General features: G+C 41.7%; 1 protein-coding gene across 2 annotated transcripts in view; it reads right to left on the reverse strand.

The window, feature by feature from the left end:
• The window catches only part of camkmt (calmodulin-lysine N-methyltransferase), a 99,787-nt gene that overhangs the window by 7,210 nt on the left and 66,339 nt on the right, over positions 1-26,238 (reverse strand). The window contains exons 4-10 of one of the 2 annotated variants that reach the window (XM_085799585.1): positions 24,884-24,944; positions 23,356-23,407; positions 18,553-18,616; positions 14,967-15,033; positions 12,252-12,326; positions 3,709-3,772; positions 913-1,044 (exon numbers count right to left, since the gene is read on the reverse strand). In XM_085799585.1, the coding sequence (XP_085655711.1) occupies positions 913-1,044; positions 3,709-3,772; positions 12,252-12,326; positions 14,967-15,033; positions 18,553-18,616; positions 23,356-23,407; positions 24,884-24,944 (515 nt within the window). Of the gene's footprint in view, positions 1-912; positions 1,045-3,708; positions 3,773-11,859; positions 12,164-12,251; positions 12,327-14,966; positions 15,034-18,552; positions 18,617-23,355; positions 23,408-24,883; positions 24,945-26,238 lie in introns of those variants that run through there. The other variant, XM_085799586.1, reaches the window with a different exon arrangement.

Consider the following 26,238-nt stretch of genomic DNA (forward strand, 5'->3'; position numbering starts at 1 on the left):
TCTCACTGCAGGGGAGAGGACAAGGAGGCCAAGTATGGATTGTGACCATTTGACCAAGTTCAGTCTTAAGTCAGTCACTTCTGTAAATGTGTCCTCAGCCCAGATACAGTTTGAAAGGGTCACTTGTAGAGTATGCTAGTGCAGAGAGACGGAGAGGAGGAGTGAGATTTTCCTCGCTGAGGTTACTTTAACAGGCATTTTAATGGCCAGTCTGTCCAATTGTCCCACCAGTGTAGCTGAACATGTGTGCACCAATTTAGCCCACTCCTTGCTGTCCTGTTCTTCTGTAGCTGTGTGTGTAATGGAGATAACAGCTGGACACCACTTCTTCTAACACTGCCTACTCATGTGCTTTCTGTTGCTCCTTTTCTCTTTTCACTCTCCTTTTCTCTCCTTCCCTCACTCTCTCTCTTTCACACACACAGTGCCAAGTTAAGGCAGCTTGTTTTTGCTCTGGTGTGTCTCCCAAAGTGTCTCTGAGTATCAAACGACAGGCTAATCCACGAGTCCTCATTAAAGCTGAGTGCCCGTTTCACAGCCTGGATTGTGTTTGGTCTCTTTATTAAGCAAGCAACAGATTTTTCACATTTCTCCTGGAAAGCAATTGAGTTGCTTTAACCAGGTTTTAACTTCATTCATTTCAATTTGCACCAAACATTTTATTGACACCGCCAAATTTCTTTTTATATGGTAGTTGTACTACACTTAAATCAACAACATGAAATCATCAACCACTAAATCCATGATGAGAAAATGAACAATCATTTATGTTATTGATTCAGTGAGCACTTCACCTGCATTAGATGACTGCATGTGAGTCATCTCTCTCACCAAAACTTAACTGATTCTCGTGTCTTATTTCTGTGCAGGGTCCAGTGCTGTGGAGTCGTGCTGAGTGCCTGAGTTTCCTACCTTTAAGTGAACATCCCAGACCTGAGCGTCATACTGCTGGTGTTGAGAGACGCAGAGTCCAGCCTGCTGGGCCAGTTGACAAAACTGTCTCAGAGTTTCACCTCGCAGTGGAGCGAACACCAACGCCATGCCCTGTGGGTACAAAATAAGAGAGGGGAGTTAGTACTTGAAAGTTTTTATTATTTAGTCTTTATCAATAGCAATAAGATGACTGTTTAATAGGCAGTCCAATTGTTTCACAGGTGCATAAACAAACAAGTCTGATCCCTCCTCTGTTTATGATGATGATGATGGAGCCAACCTAATATGGCAGTATTTTAGTTTCTTTAAATATGTTGTATACATGTTTTGTCTGCTAATGTTGTTTCTTGCAAAGATATTCAGCCATGATTGTCCTTTGGGTGTTTTTTAATCCTTTTAAACCTCCCAAAACACAGAGGTATTTCTTCATCCTACCAAGAACCACATTGTAAAGCAATATTAAGAGATGGGACAAGCCATAAAGCTTCAGAAAATGAAAGAAGAAGAAGAAGAAACTGGCGTTGCTTTCTACCGCTAAAGGTAGGAACTCTGAACCTGCAACTTTTATTCTGGACTCTTACTGTTGGGAGTTACTTAGAGCTCCTTTAAGGCCTTTAAAACTACTTTTGCTACTTTTCTTCAGGTCAAATTATCTCTATCAACTGATATGAACATTTTTTATCATAACATTTTGGGGTTTTATTGCCTGGTCCTCCAGATGAGTGTCACACATACTGTTTAGCACCTCATATTCTTCATAATGTTGTTGTTGGTTAGCCTTTACACACAAATTGTTAACTGCTTGAATGTGACTGTTTTCTTTTATTGCCACCAGGTACATATTAGATGATAAAAAACCAAAAAAAGAACCAACAACTAAAAACTAAAGCTTTAATCAACCCCAGAAATGAGAAAACACATGTGAAGGTCTAAATATGTCTACTCATGTATGTGACTTGTTTGAGAGTGTGTGTGTGTGAGACAGAAAAAGACAGAGGAAAAGAAAGAGTGTTTGTGTGTGTGTACATGCATCACAGATGTCCTGCAAATGCTAAGAGGATTACCTAGAGGTTCAAAGTTTCTTTGAAATCCTTCAGCTTTCAGTTTTATTTCATGTTGATCGTGTTATTATTGTTTTAATTAAATGGAGCAAAGAGGGATGCTCACACCAACACACACACACACAACCACTGAAGACACACATAGACACTGACACAACACAAGCTAAACGAACACAAAGGCAGTGAAAACAGCAGGATCACCCTGTTTGACAGATGATTTTTCATCTGTCTATCCGGTTGCATTTTTTCCCCCTCTGAACCCCCCTCTCTCTTAAAAAACACAGCAAAAGCAAACAAACAGACAAAATTCCTCCCGGCACTAATCAGCTGATTAAGGGGGATCCAGCCCACCGGATGGACCACCTTTGTCAGAAACAACAAATTAGTGCCATTAGATGGGAGAATTAATTGTTGCTTTGTTAATTGTTTAATCAGCTTAGCAAATTATTAAATATTTGGCAAAGCTTGTGGCAGCAACAGTCTGATGGCCCGACACTCAAATCATATTAGTCCCTGATTTATCTCCGCTGGATTAAAGAGAGAGACATGAAGAGAGACTTAACACACAGATGTACAACAATGGCCAGATGTCCGCATCAGCCTCTGCATGTACACATATTCATCACGCGTCTGGTGTTACTGCGCATGTCGCTGCCTGAAATGTCAGCACACGTCATTGGACACTGGAAACTTGAACGTGCCACTCATAATATCTTAGTTGCCTCTGCATTTGAAACAAAGGTAATAAAGCTGTGTGTAGATATGAGGATAGTTTTGACCAGATTTGGAGATTACTGCCACAAACCTCGATAAAATGGAAGTGAATGGGATTTCCTTTGAGGTGCTGACAGCATTTAAAAATGACATTTCCAAGAAGAAGAAAAAAACACAGCAGCAACATCTCTTTCCAGACACAGCGCCCGATTTGTGCTGGATTATCTGAGTATGCAGCTAGCAGTTTTCATAGGGGCCATTTCTTTCTTTCTTCTTAGTAATTCCAGAAAACAGTTCACGTCAAAGTTGCTGTTTGTTTGTTTTGTAATTTAAAACCTCTCTAGAAAAGATTTCCAACAAAAACCATGTTGACACACTCAGATATTCTTCTTCTTCCTCCATCCCGCTGTTCATCTTTTCCAGACCTTCATCGCGCTCATTGCTCCCCCTCCTGCTTTCCCTCTGATCCATGTCTTTCCTCCCTCATCCCTCCCTTCCTGTGTCCTCTCCTCCTACTCCTCCTCCTCCTCCTCCTTCTGTTTCTCCCTATCTCCTTCCCCTCGGTGCCGTTTTAAACTCTGTTTCATAAACAGATATTCCCAACACCACTCTGGCCTCTGTACTTAAAATGCACCCTTTTTCCCTCAGATGAATATAAATCTCAACCCTATCTCTTCCAGCCTTTTGCTTTTTTCCCCCCATTTGCTTTGGCTGTCACAGCATGGGGTCTTATCGCGAGGCCAAAAGGGAGAAGTTGCCTCGGATTTATGATTAAGGGAAGGCATGAAAGAGAGAGATGGAGATCAGAGCGATGCATTCAAGTTGCTCATAATAAGCATTAAAGCATTACATGATATTAATCCTGTCAGACCATTAATGTGTATAGGGTTTGGGGCGAGGCCTAATTATGATTGAGAAGAGTGGGTGGTGATTTAGAGGAAGGGGATAAACAGAGATATATACAGTAGACACACAGAGGCAATCACACACACACACTTACGTTGGGTTGCAGTAATCTCCTTATAGCATCAGCCAGGCAGGCTCTGTACTGGTCGACAAACAAACTGAAAGGGAGAGGGAGAGTCAGGTTAGAATGCATTCATACGATAGCAGCTCCAGATAAAGCAGCAGGCTATTTATTTTCTTTTGTTTACAAATAAATCCACCAACAGGAAGAAGGGAAAAACAATTTGCATGAGTAAGATGCTCTTCCTTTTTTGTTTACGTCTGAGTTTCCATGTGTTTCCACCTCGGCCCTATTGATGAGGCAGCGAGAGGAATTCAGAACATCAGAAAATCCAGCGTGTGCAGATATAATCGCTGACAGTAAATGCACACACACACACACACACACAGACACACACATGCCAAGGACACACAAACATGTGCGTATGTGTGAAAATAAAGATACTTCAAAGCGCCACAAAGCAACTTGAATTAGTGTTGTTAATACCTGGAATGTGCGCCGTGCAGTAAATGTTAAGATTTATGAACAAAAACAACAAAGAGAGTGGAAAAAAAGAATCAAAGTAAATGTTAACAAAATCTAATTAACTGCTTCCATTGTACATTAAACACCTTTGTGCTGTAACTTCACAGACAGTATGTACATTCCTGTATATGTGAATTTGACCATTTGCGTGTGTGTGTGTTTGTGCAGCTTCACTTCAATATGATTAACACATTTAAATATTAAATTATAGCACTGCTAATGTATGATGACATTTAAGTTGGAGCTGAAATGATCAGGATGCTCAATGGCAGAGTGGGGACGTATATGCTGTTGTGTATGTCAGCGTGCATTAGGATAATGAGCATGTATAACTGTTAATGCAGAAATGAATGGATAATGAGTGGAGCCACAGCAAGTCTATAAAGATGTTTTTTTTCAGAGGAGCAAAGTGTATGAGACAGAGAAGGAAGGAAAATACAGAGTGAGACTTTTTCCTCTTAGAGAATGGCATAGTTTTAGACACATTTTAGTAAGAAAACAACTGAAACAGAGGAAGCTTTTTTAAATGACTTTACATCTGTATTATTTGGGCAGATTTACCTTAGCTTTACCAAATTAAGTTTATGCTATTAAAGTTCAATTCTTGAACTCATGTCTTTTTAAAGTATATTTTTTGGCTTTTTTTTGCCTTTATTTGATAGTACATAGTAAGATAGACAGGAAAGGGAGAGGCAGAGAGAGGGGGAATGACATGCAGGAAAGGTCTGCCCGACGCGGGATTCGAACCGGGGACGCCTGCGTTGAGGACTGTAGCCTCTACATGGGGTGGCCGCTTTAACCACTGCGCCACGCACCGCCCCTTGAACTCATGTCTTATAATAATGTTCAGTCGTTGAACTTTTAACAAAAAGAGCAGATCATTAGTCATGCATGCTGAAAAAAATATCATTATATTAACTTCTACCTGTTCCAAACGTGGTTGGACCTGAGGTGAATGTGCAATAACTTCGGTGTCTGATCGGTGCTCTGGTGCCATAGATGTAAATAGGAAAATGTAGGTTAGTCATTCTCTGTTGGCCCATTGGGTATTTTATGAATAAAAGCAAATTATTAACAACTTCACACTCTGCAAATATCTCATTGTTCGACAGAAATAAAGCAACGCCCGAAACAAGGAAATTGGAAGAAGCTAAGAAGTGGGATTTTAGCGCTAACAAGTTTTTTTTCTTCAAAATTAAATTATGCTTAGTGAAAGAGGATGAAACAAAGATACTGAATTCATTGTAGAGCTGCGAGAGCATTTCTGAGAGTTTCGGTGGAAAGAAAGAGAAATGTGGGTTTAATACAAGTCTGAACAATTACTCACTCAGGTTTTAACTTCCTCATCCAAACATAATACACTTTTGAAAAACAAGTTGGTTTTATATAATGGGGATGATTTTTGGATTGGATGGAGATTCGGGCCACACACACACACACACACACACACGCACACACACACACACAAGGGAACACACACACAAATCAACTCCAATCATTCTAAACAAAGTAACACCTGTCTCTATGTCCACAAAGACAGATTTCAATCCATTATGCAAGTAAGTAGAGCGCTGTGTGAGTGTGTGTGTATGTTTGTGTGCACCTATTATCACAGATGAGAGTGGAATAATTTGACTAAAATGCAACAATACAGTGCAGATTTGACATAATCCCACACATCCGCTCAACCAGCCGATGGAGTGGCAACTTTCCAATCACAGCCCCTGACCTTTCCTCGCTCAAAATCCTCCGCGCCCAGTGAGGAATCAGCGGTACATGTCACAGCATCTCCTCACTGCATCTCTGCCCATATGCCGACAAAAATATAGAAGAGCACTACACACAGCACTACAAGCTCTCAGCACAGGGCCAGGATGTGTGTATGTAGGTGTTGCGTTTATTATTGTTTCTAAGGGTTAGACAGAGGTGCAAAGTTTATTTGACTTGCATGGTGAGAGGTTTGTGTTTGGTTTATTTTGCCACAGATATCAGTTGACGGAAAAAGTGAGTGGTAATGAAAACAAGGAAGTGCATGGGCCGGTTGGGTGGAGGTAACAGCTGAAATACACACAGACAAAAAGAGGGCAGGGGAGGGACAGTGTGTCATTTAGAGGGCAACAGTTAAAGTCAGAGATGAGATAAGACCGTCTTGAAGTGCAGAAAGTAAAAGTTACTCTTCTTTTATACCATAATGCTATAATGCTATAATAAACACATGCACTATGTGGTTAAGTAAAAATTTAAATGATTTCACTTCTAGAAACAGTTCAGACAGGTAATTTATTGCCAGTTTGAGTCTCGTCTTCTCTTTACTTTCACCATATAATAAAGTGTAGACTGTAGATTGACAGTTGAGTAAATTATTCTCTTGTGCTGCTTTTCATTCTGTTTCGCTGCTTGGCTGAGATTTATTGTTTTATGATGTCAGGCTAACATTTATGGACTCTAAATTGAGTGGTGGTCCCCTCTCTAGAGTCACCCCACATGCCCCCAGACTGTCAGGGGCCTATTGTCTCACACTGACCCCTCTAACCCGGGACGGCCCAGCGAACTCCAGTCAAAACTGAGTGGAGGTCAAAGTGCACGACACGGGCATGCGTGTATGTGTGAGAGAGAGGGAGCACTGCTGCTATATTTGTCTGCTTACACACGTATGTGAACATAAAGGATGTTGTTCAAGGGTGAGACCGTGGAAATACATGACATCATCCACTACGCTGTAGTTTCCTCAAGGGTCAAAGGTCAAGGTACGAGGGCGAATGCGTATTTCAGATTTTTAAACTCGTACTATACTTGTGTTTTTATATCACCCCTTTGTCTTATAGCAGTGTTCTTATACCAGTTTTCTTTACAAGTACTTCCTTGTTCTACTGCGCTTAAACAAATTACTTCAAAGGTATCTAATTAATTTGTTTCCATCCGAGACTGTCCAGGAATTGCAGTGCTACTACTACGTGCTACACCAGAACTATAAGCCACTTAAGACTGAAAATAGAAACACAATCTAGTGATTGAGTACAAAAAAGGAAACAAACCAACACGTGACAAAAGTTAAATATAGAGTGCAATGTAGTAAAAGGACAGTTAATGCCAAAACTGACGACATCACTCTGGTTTCAGTCTTTCATCCTATTAAGGAGTATAGAGTGGTGCATTGTGTGTGTGTGTGTGTGTGCTGAATGTGTTTTAACTGTAATCACATTCTTAGAAAGCGACTTACACATTTCTTGGCAAAGACAAGAGGCGTGTCTCTAGAAATCACTGTTGAGGTGGTAAGACAGCTGAACAAGTGTCAGAATTACAGTAGCTCTGAATACTCATCAGTGTCCAACACCAACCTGTTTTGATCAGAGTGACAGAAGTTCTTAGCCATGTATATACATGGTTAGTATATATGGTTGAAAACGGCTGTCTTTTGCAGGTGTGATAAAATCAGATATTTTATTTCTAGGCCACCTACTGTAGCTCTACGACTAGGATGTTTTGGTGTAATAAAATAAACATAATGAGAAAAAAACATCTACAAGCACCGAACAACACTCACTTGTTTAAAGTGCCAAATTATCACGTAGAGCTTTCAAAGAGGACGAGTCTTTATGTCCATGTGTCAGTGATAAATCCAAAGTTCATAATCTAATCAGATTCAACACACAAAAGAGGCGTGTGAATGAAAAATGCACAAAAATGTGAATGTATGAGATGCAAATGACACAGATATTGTACAAAAACTGAAAAATCCACACAGACGTATAAACAAACTCTTTCACACACACACACACACACACACACACACACACACACACACACACACACACACACACACAACAAGGCTTTATCTCCGTGCCCACACATGGACAGTTTTTGGAAAAAGCAAACATGCCAACATCCCAGCCAAGGATTCTCTGCCATCCACATGCCCACTGCAGGAATCTCTCTCTCTCTCTGTCACACACACACACACACAGTAGATGTGAGGGTGCACATGCCACTCCACTGTTCCTTCCTGCATTACTGTCTGTCTCTCTCTGTAAATCTCAGAGTTATGGACGTAAAGATCTCGCTAAACTAGTTAAACTGCTGGACACACAATGAATCCTGGAGCTGGATCTCTACGTAACACTTCATAATATTTAGTGGAGCCTATTTTCAAAAAGCCTATTGTTATTACTCCTGTTATGCAGTAGTTCTGTCTGTCCCAGTATCGCCACAGCAGCGGATAATGGGAGCCGACCGATCTTACGCTGTTTAGGCTGTTAACATCAACATTTTATACAGCTCAAAACCGTATTTTTGAGCTGTATAAAATGTCTCCTGAGGTCTCGCGTGAACTCGCAAAGTCTTGCGTGAGAGTCAAGTTTATGCCTAACTATGTTTACAGGTCGTCTGAAACTCTCCCGTTTGTTCAACTCAGAGCCACAACGTCTTCGTAGCAATAAGAGTAAGTCTGGATATTGTTTATTCTGCCTGTAAACTTGTGAGTGCGTCAACTTCACTCTTGCGTGAGACTTTGTGTTACAGCTCCATTTACAAACATGTCGGCAGTTTCTGTCTGTAGAAAAAATTGCGGTTTTGAGGGATGTAAACAGCCTAAACAGCATAAGATCGGTCTGCTCCCATTATACGCTGCTGTGGCGATGCGGGGAGAGGCCGAACTACTGCAAAACAGGAGCAAAAAGAAAATCTTAAGAATCCGTCTTTTAGACCTAAAATATTAGGAAACTACAGCTCCAGGTTGAATTTGCCCAGAATGGCCCTTTATGGGTGATGCTGTTAAAGGTTAAGCTTATGAAATGCTGACAGTTTGGTTCCTAAGTGAATCCTTGTTGTCATGCTTACAATAATAAACATGCAGTCATGGATCAAAAGAAACAATGTTGATCGGTTTCATCGACTGTTTTTTTTGTGGATCCAATGGTGAACCAAACAGCTGGCTCCTGTATACAAGTTCTCCACCTCCTATACTGTACACTCTATACACTTCAGTCACAGTCACTATGGCCACTAAAGGTCAACACACATTAAATGTAACTGCAGGTGTATAGGTAATAAGCCGCTTGCACGGAGAGCACGAACAACAAGAAGTGTGTTTCAAGAGGTTTAATACCAACCACCCTGTGAAATAATGGCCGACAGCAGTGGTGGAAATGTTCCTACAGTATGTTTGTAACATGAAGCATGACGGCTCTATACTGTGTATGTACAGTATAGTATGACATATGTGAAGGACATTTCTTTTCAACAAAGGTTATTTATGTTTAAATAACTGTAAAACTATTTTTAATCAAAAATTCTATCTACTGTGTGACCTTGAAGTGTGACGTCTTATTTGAGTGCTGCAGTTTCATCATGGTCAAGAGTTGGTAAAGCGGTTGCCATATTTATGATCCTTCTTTTGCATAACATCCCCCCTCCCGCCCCCATCCAAAAATTGGCAGGATATATAAGATATATAAAAAAGAAGTTGTCAGATAATGGACTACAGACAGACAATGTTTCGTCAAACTCTTCTCCGTTCCTTACTCCCCTCCTCCCGTCTGCTCTCCTCCCTTCTCAGCGGTGGTTCCATTGCTACTGGTAGGAGCTATAATTAATCGGAGTGGAAGCTGCGTTGTTGACCTTTTCGCAGGTGATCATCACAATGACGCGCCCGTTAATCGGTCAGCCATCACTCTTCAACCACCACCACTGCAATTATCACACAATCACTCGCTCACATACACACACACAGACACAGAAGAGATGGTACCGTGCACAAAGACATCTTGCAATACACACACACACAGAGCCATGGCTAAAGTGCGCTTTGCTGCTGAGAGAAATGGGAAATCTGAGGAACCTGCGATATCAAAAATTCACATGCAATTTACTCTGCTCTCACACTATCTGCTTCTATCTATCATACACATGTGCATATACACCAGTCTGTTAATATCCTCAAAATATCCTCTATTAGCTGCCTGCTCTCTTTCTCTCTCTGAGTGCTGTACCTGACTATTACCTGTAATGACCGTGACATTACAATAATGATAACAGCGTTTGCTAATGCTGCACTTAGCGCACATGCACACACTTGCACAGACAGATACACCAATGCTAGTGCTGTACACAAGTTGATTTTGCTCAGATGGTGCAAAATACTCAAGAACTTTCGCTTAACCAACAGCATGTCCATCTTCGCCACGTGTGTATGCATGTGTGAAAGTGGAGTGTACACGTTTTGTGGAGGATAAATGGACAAAAATGTTGTTTACTCACATCTAAAAAAAAAATTGGAATAACCTTAGGGAAGGTTCTGGCCCACTGTTTTTGACCTGTCCTTGAAACAGAGGATGCACCATGTCTTCAGCACTCAGGCACAGTCATCAACGTCAACCAATTTAACAAAAAGACATGAACTCAAGACAAGCTGCCTCAATTTGGGGTGAATCTCATCCAGTCCTGGTACCTCACCACTGCAGAAATTCCTGACTGCCCCGGTGACCTCCACCAGAAGGCTGCAGAAATCTTCCTGACTCCTTCACAAACGCCATGAAGCTCAGACGTTCCTCAAAGTGTTCCTTTAATCATCCAGCAATATCACCAGTCAAGGTCAGTGGTTCTCCTCTTCTACTAAAACACTCTTGATTCTCCTTTCTGACTCATCTAAAGGTTTGCATGAACTCCACCCCCCCCCAAATTTAGGTACCTCCACATGTCTGGCACAAACTCCGTTCACATCTTTCATTTTATTAAAAAAAAACTGCTGCACATGAATGCCTCTTGATGTCCGTCTAGTGATGGTGAAGTCTTCAGCTTCCTGACGGTTGCTTTGCTACCACACAGTGGATACCCAGATATTCAGTTATTGGTCCCAAACTAAGGAATAGTCTCCCACAATCAGATCTTCACCCTCCATAGACATTTTTAAAACTCAGCTAAAAACATATCTCTTCTCTTTGGCTTTTAATTCAGTTTCATGAGAACTCCCCATCATTCCCACTCACTTGTTGTTTATAATGTCTCTTTGTGTCTGTCCTGTCTTTGTTTGAATTAATCTTGCATGTAAAGCACTTTGGTCAACACTTGTTTTTAAATGTGCTCTAGAAATAAAATTGACTTGACTTGACTAACCCTACTAAAAGTCCCTCCCCTTGACTGCCAAAATGTGCATTGGACCCCACCCAGATCTACCAAGAGATTTGCACAACTCCAGTGTCTTTTTGTATGTTATAAATGTTATGCTATAACTTATTTGCTTTTTTTTTCATTTCAACAGGCTGAAAATACGTGGACAGTGCATAAAACACATGTTTTTTGCACTCTCTATAGTAACAGTGCAGGTTTGTGCTGGCCAGGCCTCAGACGCAGAAGGTTTACCTACACCTTTATTTACCTCTACAGTGTATGTGTGTATGTGTGTATGTGTGTGTGTGCATGTGTGCATATCAAGGTTGCACATTCCATCCCTTTTGACAGTTCATGTACAGATCGAGGAGCAATTTCTTTCATGGATCACACTTATCTTCCTTCACATTTTCTCTGAGGAAGTCAAGGTGCAGGATGCACTGAAAACCCTGAAGCATTTTATTTCACGCAGAACGACTGAGCTATAAAAACAGATGTAATTCTTGATTAGCCGCAAGATCTACATTTCAATGACCGATGGGCTAATTGTTATGTTTATGTTGCTCTGTCTCTCCATTTCCATCTCCATTTCTGCTCCTCCCTCCATCCGCCCTCAACTCTTTCTTTATCTTACTGTGTCTCCTTCCTTGTCAAGGCGCAATTATTTGCAATTTGCCTAAGTCATCCATTTGCTGGGACACCAAGCATGAAAACGAGGCAATTTGGTGTAAAATGGAGGCAGGCGGGCATCTGAGCATATGTATGTATGTGTGTGTGAGTGTGTGTATGTGTGTGAGTATATGTGCGTGTGTGGAAAAGGCGGAGAAGGTCCAGGCGCTGGTGGGGGGCCCTGCAAGAACTGTCATGCAAAAGTGAAAATTAATGCCATGAACGCACACACACAGAGATAAATCTGTGTGTGTGTGTGTGTGTGTGTGTGGACCTACCAGTCTGCACACATCACGATGTCAAAGTGACCCTCTAGTGCTGAAATGTCTGACTCGCAGTCCCACCTCACCACCCTGTAACACACAGAAAACAGACACAGTCAAGTATTTCCAGAGCCGGTGACAGAAGGACGGCAACGTTCAGGAAGCTGCGCAGCGACCAACAGCAGCCTGTCCGTCTTTTGTCGTCCATCGCTTCTTCACTTTTTGCTCCATGACACCTCTCTCTCTCTCTCTCTCTGTGTGTGTGTGACCCCCACTGTTTTTCTGCTTCAGTAGAGACTTGGAGAAAGCATTGGGGAGGGACGACATGTCATCTGTGAGGTAAAGAGACGGAGCCTCTGACATGACACTTGACATTTATACCAGGTGAGCACACACACACACACACACACACACACAAACTCTCTCACACACACAGAAAGAGCACATCCATGAAGGTTGCTATTGAATATCCACCGTCCTCTTCTTCAATTTTTCTTTGTTAATAAATCAGAATGTGGGGAAAAAAAGACAATAAATTCTTTGCAAATTACCGTAAAATATAAACCATAAAATCCCCAAAACCAGAAATATATACAGTAGAAGGAGCTTTAGTTTGGAAATATTAATACTAGAAATGTAATATAAAAGATATGAACTAAAGACAAAACCCAGACCTTTCTGGTTTTGCAGCAGGTTTACACATATTTTGGTGTTTCAGTGGAAATTATCAGCATCCACCACAACTAGGTCTTACATATTGGTTTTGCAATTTGGAGGCGAGTGTGTCAAAGTCATTTGAGCAGGAAGTATTGTTCCATGTAAGTGTCTTATTTTTGGGGGAGAATTGGCCCGGTCTGCTCTAAACGTCCAGGTTGTGGTCAACGTCTCTCTCAGTTACTGGTCTTTCACCACGCTCAAACAATCTTCCACTTTGTTTAGTCTGTTTGGTGCTTTACAGCATTGAAGTTGAGTTTTTGAAGTAGAAAACCAGTGGTTGACGTTTTTTTTTTCTCTCTGGCTGTTATTTGGTCGATCCAGATCGTGTAAGGGCTGCGCTGAAACTGCATACTGTTCTTCCATCTCTTTTTCCACACCATTTTCCCCCACTCTCCCTCTCTTTCTCCCTCTCTCTCTCTCAGACTGTCAGGCAGATTGGGGGATTATTAATTAGGCATTATTAACACTCAGTAAACAAAACATTAGGCCCCGCTAGAAACACAATCTCAATTCTCGGCAGGAGGTCCCAGCGCACGCACACACGCATTCATGTGCACACACCATCACGCGACACGCCCCTCCCTCTCCCTCCCCTTGTCCAATCGCATCGTGCCCTTCGCCCTCTCTTGCGGTGCAGCGATGACAGCAGGCATAATCTGAAAAGAAAACAATCAAAGTAATGTAGCCTAATTATACGTTTACTTTTTCACTCCATCTTCCACTCGTGTAAATATGTGCAGGAGGGAGAAATGGAGAGAGAAAGGGGGGAGAGAGGGAGAGAGAGAGAGAGAGAGAGAGAGTGGTAGGGAAGGAAAACAGTCAGTCGGTGGCAAAATGCCTTTTTTGAGACAGGGACAACAATTAACTACGTTTTAGTCTGTCCTCACATATGAAGCGTGTGTGTGTGTGTGTGTGTGTGTGTGTGTGTGTGTGTGTGTGTGTGCTGTGGAAAGTTCTCTTGATGGTTTCTGGATGAGAACTCCTTATCAAAGGGAATCATTTTGCTTGGATGACTCTGCGCATGTGAACACAAGCACACATGCATATTCGACTTTGCGGTGTGAAGGGAACAAGGTTTGATCTTTTGTCATTTACTTTTTCAACATAATGTGAACATTTATAAAAACTGAAATATTTATTCAAGATGTGAATCTCCTCCGATTGTATTTTAAGTTTGCAATTCATTAATTCACAAAGGAGCTCCGTACAATACTTTGGTATAAAGTTGGTCCAAAGCCGTCAGCTGCAGATATTCAGCAAAAATTGAATAAAGCCATTTATCGTGTGAAAATGTCAAAGCTTAATGTTGTACAGGTCGTGAATAGGTTTAAGCATCCAATGAAGTAAACTACAATACACATACAGTATACAGCATCATTCAGCAGGTATTTGTTCAAAGATGAATTTAAGTTGAGAGAGTTTAAAACAGGACAGTGTCTATGCATGTCTACTAATCACTACAATCTGTCTTAAAAATATTTCTATGGCATTGTTTTATTGTCCCTTACTTAGCATGTACTTTCATCTAATGTAGCTTCTATGTTTGCTGGTGTTGTTACCTTTGACAGGCAGGTTGTGTTTCCATCTGTGTCTGTTTGATTCTGCAGGATTCGCTACATAAAAAAAGTACTGAAGAGATGTAGCATGGGCCAAAGGCAGATCATTTGCCCTGCACTGTGGTCTTTTTCTCTTCTAGTTGTTACTTGATTAAGAAGTGAAGATTATGAAGCTCCAACTGTGTCTTAAAAAAAGATTGGTTGATGGTTCAGATCTATACTCCCACCCAAACTAAAACGGTATGCACTCAAGGCACTGTAAAAACATCCACTACATGTGATACAGCAGGTTATGTTTACTCATTGGCTTCAGGCACAGTATGATGTGGACCACTCTTAGGAGGAACATTTACAATAAGCACTGCACACTTCCCACTCCTCTGTGTGGCCTCGGTGATAAAGAGCCCAGAGGAGAAGTCATGCATCCTTCTATAAAGAGCTGTGAAAATGTTCTCACCTGGTGGATACCTGCGCCGACCCAAACGTTCCAGCTTTCCTGTTCCTCTCCACCAGCCCTCGCACATCTGACGCACCACGGTCAAGGATTTATCATAGACACACATGTTACACTCTCAGCTGTAGGACAAGCTTAAAGATCACATAATAGTCAAATTAAATGGTCTCTCCTTTTGCTGTCAAAACATGTGGTGAGAATTTAGATCAGAGATAAAAAAAAAGTCATTGCTAAAAATGTACTGAATGCTTCAAGTTAGATCTCTAGTGGACTTTAAAAAATTCAATTTCTGGCACCAAGTGGCAAAACATTGGGAAGGATCATAGTTTCTATAAAAACTCACTGTGAAAGAGGTTACACCGATTTTTACCAGGACTTTTTAAGTATGTGTATATATTTTTACAAATAAAAACATTTTGCTATTGAAACAGAAATATATTAGTAAAACAATATATTTATTTATTTATATTGGATACATACACTGTATTTGCTAATTCAATTAATGTTCCAATTAATGCTATGCCTCTTCTGCCTTAATTTCCATTACTGTAGTTCATGATATTCAAATTACCAACTGAACCATCAAAAAGTATTCTGCTAAATTCATGAAGAGACAATAACTCTGAGTAAGAACCCCTTTAAGTAAAAAAAATATATATAAGTGGTAAGCATCAACACAGAGAAAGCATGAGTGATCAGAGATGATCTGCGGGGATAGAGAGCCTTCCTGCAGAAGCAGATCACAGCAGCCTCTAGCTGGATCAATGGGAAGGCTTTTAACCACAGACACACACACACTCACACTTGTCCCTCTCGCAAACACACACATGCAGATGAACGCGCACAAAGGCAGGGCGATTGATGTCAAGTTGTCTATTAAGACACTGGCTTGTGGAGTTGCAAAGCAATTCAATTAGGATTTCCTTGTCTTTAAAGCCTGCAAAGAGCTGAGACAAATCCAATCGACATAGACAGAGAGCAGGCGAGCGAGATAGAGAGAGATAGAGCGAGAGCGAGCAGGAGCGTGATAAGTTGATGAATTGATAGCTGGAGAGCCAATCCAAAATCAAAGAGGCCTTCCAAACAGATACACAATAATATGTAGGTTAGCAGCATATATTCATACACAAGCAGCAGCACACAACACATGCAGACAGGCTGGACACCTGTGCATCTGTGTGTTGTGCATAGGGATGATAGGGCGAAGAGCAGAGCAGCTTACTGTAATCTCATCACCAGCACACCACTGGGGGAGAGGTCAGCACACACACACACACACAGACACAGACACACTCAAGAGTTGAAAACACACAACGAAATAAAGGTGAAAAAGTGAAAGAGGGAGAGATTTGAGTATTATTGACCATTAAAGTGGAGGAATATTTGCTCCCATCACTTGAAGCGGACAAGTAGCAGCCAACGACATGCATCAATCATTCTTAATGGAACGCCAATTGATTTTCAACATGAGTATTCAAGGTCACAGCAACAGAGTTCCTCCTTTCTGTGGTGTGTGTGAGTGTGTGTGTGGGAGTGGGAGTGTGTTCCTGCACTATAAATGAGATCAACAACTTCTGAGGAATGGGGAAAATCCATTCTCTCCAATATATGTAACTGAATGTCGCGTCTATTCACAAGTTCTTTCTCTGAATTATCTTCTCATCTATTTCACTGAATAAAACGGAGTGCTATCACAACTCACAATCTCTTTCCATTGTAACACCAGCCGCACAATAAGGCCATGCGAGACAAACAGTGGTCATTAGCACGAGGCTAAGACCAGCCGCTTCCTCAGTGAGAGGAAATGCCACATAGTGCCTGCGGTATGTGAATGGGCCAATTTGGCTGAGCCCAGAACAAATTATCTGTCTTTCTCAACGCTCCCTCTCTATTTCTGTGTGTTCGATCCATTCTCGCTATGATTTCACTTACAATTCGCTCTATGTGTTTGTTCTGTGAAACAAAGCGGTCAGTCAATGGCGTATTGTTTGTGTGCCCTTGTGTGTGTGTTTTACAGGCTCCGTAATGTTATTGTTTGGTCTTATTGTGATCAGTAAAGGAGCATTGTGGCTGGCTGAGACAGATATATTGTGAGCAGAGCAAAATATGGAAGTGCCACGTTGGTCAATGGGGAAGAAATGTGTATTTATATTTCCTGCTTTTGTGAAACAACTGTAAAGAGTCAGTGCGTCCTTTTCTTGTCTGTATAGTTGTATAGTGAATAAAGCCAGATCTGGAGGGACAGGAGAAAAAGGACAGGAATGATGAAAGAAAATGGAAGAAAAGAGGGAAAACAAGAGGAGATCAGACAGGGACAAGTGTGAAATGGAAAAGAAGCACGAGATGGTTTGCAAGCTGACAGAGTTGATCAATAACCCACTCAAAGAACAAATGTTGGCTTAAAAAAAAAAAAAAATCAGACCTAAAGATTTGTCCCAAAAACTTAATTATAGGCCTAAACCTTAACCACACACAAAAACATTTTAACAAACCTTGATTGTTCCTTCTTCAAAAACACTCATCAAGCCCTAACCCTAGCCTTAGCATTAGATGAAGTCTCAAACAAAATCTGACAGCATGGCAATTACTGTGCTCTTAACTTGGCACTGTGGGCAGCTAGGATTGGTGGATGCCACGTTGAGCACTAGTGCTGGATATTTGTCACTGTTGGTGCCCCCATCTGCTGCTGTTGCCTAAAGATAAAAGAGGAGGATCCACTCCAGCCCGACCTCCGGTTTTAGGGATGAAAACCAGGAGGATACAGTGCACAGTAAAGTTCCTGTTTTTGAGCCTCAGCCTCAGAGTCATGTATAGAGTTAAAGCAGGGCCAATGGAAAAACTAGATCACGTAAGAAATTACACTTGATCACAGAGCGTAGGAGAGATTTAAATAGCACCATAATTCACCAGCAATAATAATGGACTCGATTGCAAAGCCTCAATTAAGACCTATTGATGTTTAATAGGCAATACCAACTGGCACAGTGATTTATGACTGATTGAGCAGAAACTATGAGAATAGGATATTTCTGCTTGTTGAGTTGCAACCATTTTATTAATAAATATATACAGTAAGTTGCAGAATCAAATCTATGTTACTATATTTATAAATGACGCATATACAAAAAAAAACACTTGTGCCTGAATGTGTCTTTTTCTTTCAGGTGTAAAATGTAACAAAGATGTGTGTGCCCATTTAAACGCTGTGACATTAGATGTGAAATTGCTGTCTGTCACAGAAAAGTTGCGTATAATTATTTTCTTCTACATTAAATGTAAAATACAAAATCGACAAACATCATATAATCTACTCTATATGATGTGAATTTATCACTAAAACCAAGCACATGTAAACGCAGGTGACTTTATAACCTGTGAAATGTGTTATGTATGTGAAGGAATGTGGCTTTCATGTGAGGGAATGCACAAACCAACGACCGGCCCGCTATTTGAAACCCCGGGAGAGAAGACACGAGTATTCACAGAAACACATCCATATGAACGCATATAAATAAATGTGAGCCGGAGGAATGAGGCGGAGATGGAGAGATAGACAGAAAGAGAAGGAGAGAGGACGATGAAAGGATACTCTGAATGGACTTCTCGTTCCCATCTGATAGCAGAACTTCCTTCACGTCAGCACAAATGGCAACCTGAGAGACAGAGAGACAGGAAAGAGACAGAGAAATGAAACAACACAGAACAAAAGAACAAACCCAAAAGCACCCTTAGATGAAGCAAACATCTGAACACACACACGCACACACACACACACACACACACACACACACACACACAATAATGACATAACCATATCTACAAAGCCTCACTCTTGGCAGCCCGGCCCGCCCCACCCTCTCTCTCCATTGCTCCCTCTCCTCCCTGCCATTTCCCTCTCTATCTTCACCCCATTTTTATGTCTGCATTATTTTAATCATTCAATCAAATCAGTCAATACTTTTATCATTGTGGCTAGCGGTGGGGGCTGCTATCTTGCTATCACTCTGTTCAGTAATTGCATTGTGACAGGGGATGATGGCAAGCGCAGAGCCTTTTCATTTGACGCTGGGTGTTTATCGGGCCAAGCCATCACTCCGTTCGCCGCTGTCACTCTGCACTCGGCTCGCCGGGCCTGCCTGATGCCCTTCATATAACTTTGCGGTGCAGACTATGAGAGACGAAGAGAAAGAGAGGGAGAGGGAGGGAGACGGGAGAATGGATAGAAAGCTTTGTGCTGCCCTGCGCGTCTCTGTGTGTGAGGGAGATATAGATAGAGAGGTGTGTGCTTTACTATAACCTCATCTTTTCACATTTTCTTTTCTTTGCAGATGCTTTTTTTATATATCAGCAAGTGTGTGTCAGGCTGTCAATTTCTGTTAAGGAGCGTGTGTGTGTGTGTGTGTGTGTGTGTGTGTGTGTGTGTGTGTGTGTGTGTGTGTGTGTGCATAAACACATGAGTGAATGTAAGTGCAAGTAGCTATTGTGCTGGTGTGTGTGAAAATCCTGTATGACTGATTCAATGTAATCTTGAGTCATATGGCACATAGAAAGTACATGATGTAGTGTATCCGGTGCATGAAAATTTTCGGAAACAAAAAGACACACACACACACAAATGCACGTTTTCACTCACTCAGACACACACACACACACACACACATGTTCAGGCGCTGCAGGGTGTGTGAGGGGGGGGGTCACTGAGCACTGTGCGTTCCACCATCTGCTCAAGTGGAGGAAGCAACCTCCAGGCTGAACCAGGGCATCCAGCTGAAAGATCAAGAGCCCAACCTGGCAACCCATTAGCTACGCCCTGCCACCACCGACACTACACACAAACGAGGCTATTTTCAAATGCTAACAAAGATCCTAATCTCGACAAATACTACTCAAAGCATGAAACTGTACACCACTGTCAAGTTTACAATCTAATTTTGAAGCAAAAAACTATTTATGCCCTTTGAGCAGTAATAAAATAAACTTTATCCTTATCACTGTCAGTTTTGGTATTGATTATTACATTTTGGACCTGGATCTGACACAGGAGCTAGGAGTTTAAGAGAAGAACAATTTGAGCAGACTTCCAGTAAGAGAGAAAGACAGACAGTCTGATTAGTGAGATGGTAAAAGAAAAAAAAGGAATATAAGCCTTATGAAGCATATTCTAAATGATCTATATATACAGTCTCTTCAAAGAGTTGCATGAACTTGTTCTGCTGTCAGAGATGATGAGAAGGAAAATGTGCAGTGTTGACAGCCAAGTTATTAAAAGGGAAAGTAAGTACGTCAGTGAAGATTGTTGCAATTATTACAGTGTTATGAAGCTTGACTCAAGGAATTTGTCCGCCTGTCTCATGTCATGGTCTTAAACGTTTGCCATAAAGTCTAAAAGTAAGGGAGTCTTCCCAGAGTTTACAGATCAATGGCATTTTAAGGATTCACCATTTTCTTTTATTGTATAAAAAAGGTTGAATTTATTTATTAGCACTTATCATACAATGCAGTTTTTCATCTATTTGGTCAGCAACACATTTTATAAGTTATAAACAAACTGAAATGTTGACACAGTAGTGCATTTAGAGGAAAAGTAAAAAATAAAAAAAAGATGATCTGTGCCAACTTTCATTAAGATCTTTCTAATAGTTGTTCAGATATTTCACTCTAAACCTCAACTGTCAGCACCAGATGAAAAGCCAGAGGGATCACCAGAGTTGTTAAGATCACCTAGGACCCATGACTTAAGCGTAAAGTTAAGTTTGTGACATTTTTACGAATTCTTCTGGCAACCATAAGTATCTGAACAAAATGTCATCACCATCTATTCAGTAATTGTTGAGCTATTTCAGTTTGGTCCCAAGTCATGGACCGACCCACTGACCACCAGCCAAAGACCAGCCTCGCGTCTAGCTCGGCCTAAAACCTCCAGCAAGCTTGTCGGTGCAAGCCGTGTGTGGGAGAGATGATGCCTTTCAAAGCGCAGGAGGCAGCCAGAGGTTGAGGGGGTGAACCATGATGAAGACATGACCAGGATGTGAGCTTCCCAGTCTGCCCAGAGACGCTTCATTTCAGGGAACGAGGCTACAAAATGTTAAAGTTACACATCTTCATGTGATTTCTCGTGGCACATTAGTGATTTTGTGGAGTGTTCTTCTCTGATTACTAAGCAGATTTGTGGCCGTTTATTTACGCTGAACATCAGAGATACGGTAATAACATCCTCACAAAAATCACACTGAATCTAAAAATATGTATATGACGGCTGTGTGTTCAGATTTGACTGAGAGGGAGCACAATTTTAGGCAAATTGAGGCAATCGGGTGTTAAGAGTTTCAAAGTACCCCAACTGCTGCCAGGGGCTGTGTCTGTGTGCGTGTGTGTGTCTGCTGCTGCAGCTCCAACTGCTCACCTTGTTGATAAATGGGCAAAAACATGGGGACAAACTACAACAACTACAGTAACTTAATTTTTTTTCTCTTTTTGAAACACTAAACCAGCTGCACAGACGTGTCCCTTTCACTTTTTCCAGTATCTCAGTGTGACTCCCAGCATCTCTCACAGTCTAAAAAACCTCTGGTCACAATGTACATAAGGAATTATATCTAATATTATCACAAATTTAAGCGTGCAGTTTATCGGGACTCTCCTGGAGAGAGCGTAAAAAGCGGGATGAGGCGCTGAAATCAGGTTGTGAAAATGATGTAGAATCTAAAATAAGGAATTAAAGCGAGAGGTGAGTGAATGACAAAAAGGCAGGGAGGCAGGGAGAGAGGGAGAGAGGGAGGGACAGACTGCAGCAACTAAAGGAATAATTAATGAACTGTTCACATGGACCGCAGAGGAAAAAAAAAAACCTGAATGTGGTGTCAGTGACGGATGAAGGAGGGAGGAGGAGAAGGAGACGTGTGAAGGAAGGATTCCATCTCAAGCCACCAATGTCAAAACATGGTGTATTGACTGCCAGGAGATAAAACCGAGCTTTCGCACACGCACACAGACACACACACACACGCACGCACACAGATCGATGGGACACTGACGCCTGCTATGTGGAGGGGCCCTTAAGACCCTGGCTAATAAACCCTATGGCTAACAGACTGAGGTATATCTGAGTGTGTCAGTGTGTGCGTGTGTGTTTGTGTGTATATGTGCACATGTGTTTGTGTGTGAGTGTGAGTGTGCGAAACATGTCAATGCAGGACATCTTTTAAGCCTGTAGTGAGTCCATATACCTAGGTGTTGCTACCTGGGTGGTCTGGTGACCGTGCGTCTGTGCATGTGTGTATTTGCTGATAAACGAAACAATGACACATAATCTTAATATCTTATTAAAATAACCATTAATTAATCATAAAATCTGGCTTCACATATGAACACAATACACTGTTTTTAAATTCAAATAATCTAAAACATCAAATCCTCATGTCACACACAGTAAAACAGCCACATTGTCTGCAGTGGTATTCATGGCTATTCTTTCCATATAGTGTGATATTGAAAGAAATCCTGCACCACATTGACAAAGTATTTTATCTTATCACAGAGTCACCTAAAGGTCCTGGTGGAGAGTTTTCTCTTAAGATGTTCAACAATGAGAATGAGATTTTTTTTTCATTTGCCAAGTAGAAAACTCTCAGTCTTAGAGAAAAGCATGGTTGACCTTGTTACTATATGGATAATGTTGTCTTTAACAAGTGGCCTTGGCTGATTCTGCATCGCTTAATTCATGATAGAAATACAGCAGCAAGAGGTGCAAACTGCTGCCACATTAACAATCAAGGCATTGATATTATTCAAAAAGGCATACAAATGGAAGATAATTAATAAAGAGCTGTATTGATGAATCCAATGTGTGGATGTGACGTGCGTTAGTCTGTGATGTAACCCACTGAGGACATGTAGTAATAATACATAATACACTTTAACCTATACTTATTCTTGATAAAATACTCACAACACTAAAATAATAAAAGTCACCAGTCTTACAAACTTAAAAAATCATGGGCCAAATTTTGGGGGCCAACAACTATTCACGGATTAAGATCTAGGATACTTGGTAAATCATTCATATTCATCATATTTATTAGAATGCACTCATATTTCTTTGGATTATTTAACCATTTAGGAGCTAAAAGCACTAAAATGTTCTGTGAACACTGCCTTAACACCAAATATTAGACACAGGAGGAATTGATAATTTAATGTGTGTGAAGACGTGCGCACCAGTACATACAGAGATATACAGGCACATAAAAAGTGAATGATAGTGGATATGAACTGGTATGGATACTGGGTGCCCATGCTGTTTGTGTATTGATTGGTGTGGAAGCAGTTTCATTAGAGAGGCCCAGCTACTTCCCTGGAAAAATGTGTGTGTGTGTGTGTGTGTGTCACTTACCATGAGCCCCGCGAGACAAGTCATACCTCCCCCTAACTCACACACTGCACCCCTGAGACACAGAGAAGAAGAAAGAGACGAGTGGGAGTGAGATTCACTGAGCTGAGCCAAAACTAGCAGTTTTCAAAAATGTTTCAAAAATTTAAGTGGTAACACACACGTGCATGCGTGCTTAGCCACACAAGCACGCACGCACATACACAAACACACCGGCACATGCTCCAGTCTAGAGGCCCGGAACACACACACACACACACACACACACAGACAGTAAACACAGCAGGGTTAGAAATATCAATTCAACCATCAACCTGAAAGCTGAATACTGAACATTGAGAAGCACAAGCTCAATCAGCGGGAAATCTGAGAAAACACACTCTCTCTCTCTCACCCCCCCACCACACACACACACACACACACACACACACACACACACACAGAATCCTGTAGCTTGCATGCTCATTCAACCCCTCTCTCCATCCTCTTCCTCCTTTCATCTCGCCTTCCCCTCCATCTCTACCCCTGTCCTCTTTCATCCCTCCCTACCTCCCTCCCTCTCTTTCTGACCTTCACTATGCCGCTCTGATCAATACCCCTCTCTTCCTCGCCTCCTGCCTCTTGAATGTTAAAACAGGAAATCAAAGGGTGATGTTCCACCTTGAGTGGAAATCAAAGGTGCCTGGGTGCTTTTTCAGCCCCGTGCTGCAGGGCAGGCCGGTGCTCGGCAGACGGGAGCAGGGGAAAGAGCAGCAACACAACAACGCGGCGTGGCATGGAAAGGTACAGAGTGACACGAGCGTCGGGCCTTTAAGGCCGCCGGTCTCAGGCTGATTTAAATAAGAGGGATTCCCGCTGAAGGAGCTGCATGGAGCTGTCTGGCTCTCTGACGGGCTCATTTTGTAACTTACTGATGCAGATTAACAGGTGAATATGGAGGAACTGATATATTTTGGTGTAATTACATTTGATAAAACGAGAAATAATGGACACCTTTATCTCACAGCAGCGATCTGTTAGTGTTTCCCCGGCTGCTGCTACTTCACCCTGCTCCACCTCACTGATGGTGATTTGCGTTTTCAATTTTCTCTTTAATTCCACTGAAGAGGAGAAACATTTTCCAAAGCGAGTGGTCCAGCCTTTCTTTCCCATAGCTGCGATAATTTTGCACGGGGAAGAATGAATGATGGCCCTTTTCCTGTTTTGTATCATAAAGCAATTTCCTGTTTCATGTGAAATAAAACGTGCTTGAAAGAAGGCCATCACACACCACCGAGCATCTCTCTGATTTGTTCACAATAACAAGTGTCTCTAAATTTAAGTGGTAAATGTTTTTACTGATGTCAAGTCTGTAGAGAAAAAATGAGAGACTCTTACATTTCTTATCTGTGTGGAAAATCTGAATTAGCTCACAATCTACCCTGGAGTTTAAATACAAGAGTAAAAACAATGTAGATCATAATCAAAGCTGTTAGTCTTTGTTTTTCTGGGGGAAGTTGGGTTGAGTCTTTTTGTCCGAGGGGTAACTCACTTGAACATGTGACGTTTCTGCAGGCAGTAATGAGCCATCACCTCCTCCGACGGCCACACACCTATAAGTCAGAAAGAGACAAACATGGGGTTATTATATGATCGTAACACCCGACCCGACTGATGTTACATTTCAGCAACAGATATTTATTTGCAAACATTTCTGGTGTGACACACTGCTTTGATTCCAGTGTCTAAACATCAAAACACATTAATATTGATAGAAAAGTGAAATAGAAACAATGAGCGTTCGGTGAAACATAATTGGATGCATTGTTATTTCCAGTCTGTGTTCATTTGCTTCTCTTGTGGTTTCCACCTTGCCTGTGATCCAAGGCTTCTCCGTCTCCGTCTCTGTCTGTCTGTCTGTCTATCCTAAATCCTTGCAACACACTCTCTCATTGGGCACTGTCTATACAAGGGTGTGTATGTGTATGTGTGTGTGTGTGTATGTGTGTGTTTATGTGTGTGACAGGGGGTCCGGTGGGTGATAATCACAGCGTGCAGGCCTGTCTGGCTTATCACCTACTGTCAGCCCTTCTCCTTCTGCTGTGCATGTAACACACACTAACACACATACACACTTGCGTGCTTGCTGCTATTTTCCCTTTCTCTCAACACACAGACACACACACACACACACACACACACACACAGACAAATACACACATCTTGGCAGTAGAAGAAGTAAACATTCATTTGAATAAAACTTCAGCTTTTCGCTTCTGGCTTTGAACAAGAAGGTTCAGCTTGGCGCCGTCTGTGTGTGTGTGTTGGTGTGTCTGTGTGTGTGCGGGTGTGTGTGTGTGTGTTTATAAGAAGGAGTTGTTGAGAAAAAAGAATAAGGGGATATAGAATGAGTTGGAGAAAGCGAGCGAGAGAGGGAGACAGAGATAGAAAATGAGCGAGGTAACAAGAGAAAACAGGAGGCAGGAGGGGAGGGCTGGAGGAGGAGAGAGAAAAGGTGGTAGTCGATATAATAAGCGGCTTACAGGCAGTCTCTCTTCACCTCATGGGGCAGACATCACTGCTCTCTCACTCTCCCTCTCTGTGTCTATCTCGCTCGCTCGCCCCAGCTCTCTCTCTCTCTCTCTCTCTCTCTCTCGCTCCGGTCCGCCAAGATTAGCTCAAGCAAGCAGGATTTAATAATGCCTATTGATAAAATGTCCAAATATTCCTTTTCCCCATTAGAAAAAAACACGCTTTCTACGTCTTGGCCTGACAGCGCACACACACACACACACACACACACACACACAAATGCATTGACAGCCCGAGTAGCTACAGTGTGTGTCTACACAAAGTCAAGACACACGAGGCTTAAATAAAGTGACATTTTAAATTTCATCTGTTATC

The sequence above is a fragment of the Trachurus japonicus genome, chromosome 15 (assembly GCF_045865225.1).
Source record: "Trachurus japonicus isolate A0001 chromosome 15, Traja_1.0".
Taxonomy (NCBI): domain Eukaryota; kingdom Metazoa; phylum Chordata; class Actinopteri; order Carangiformes; family Carangidae; genus Trachurus; species Trachurus japonicus.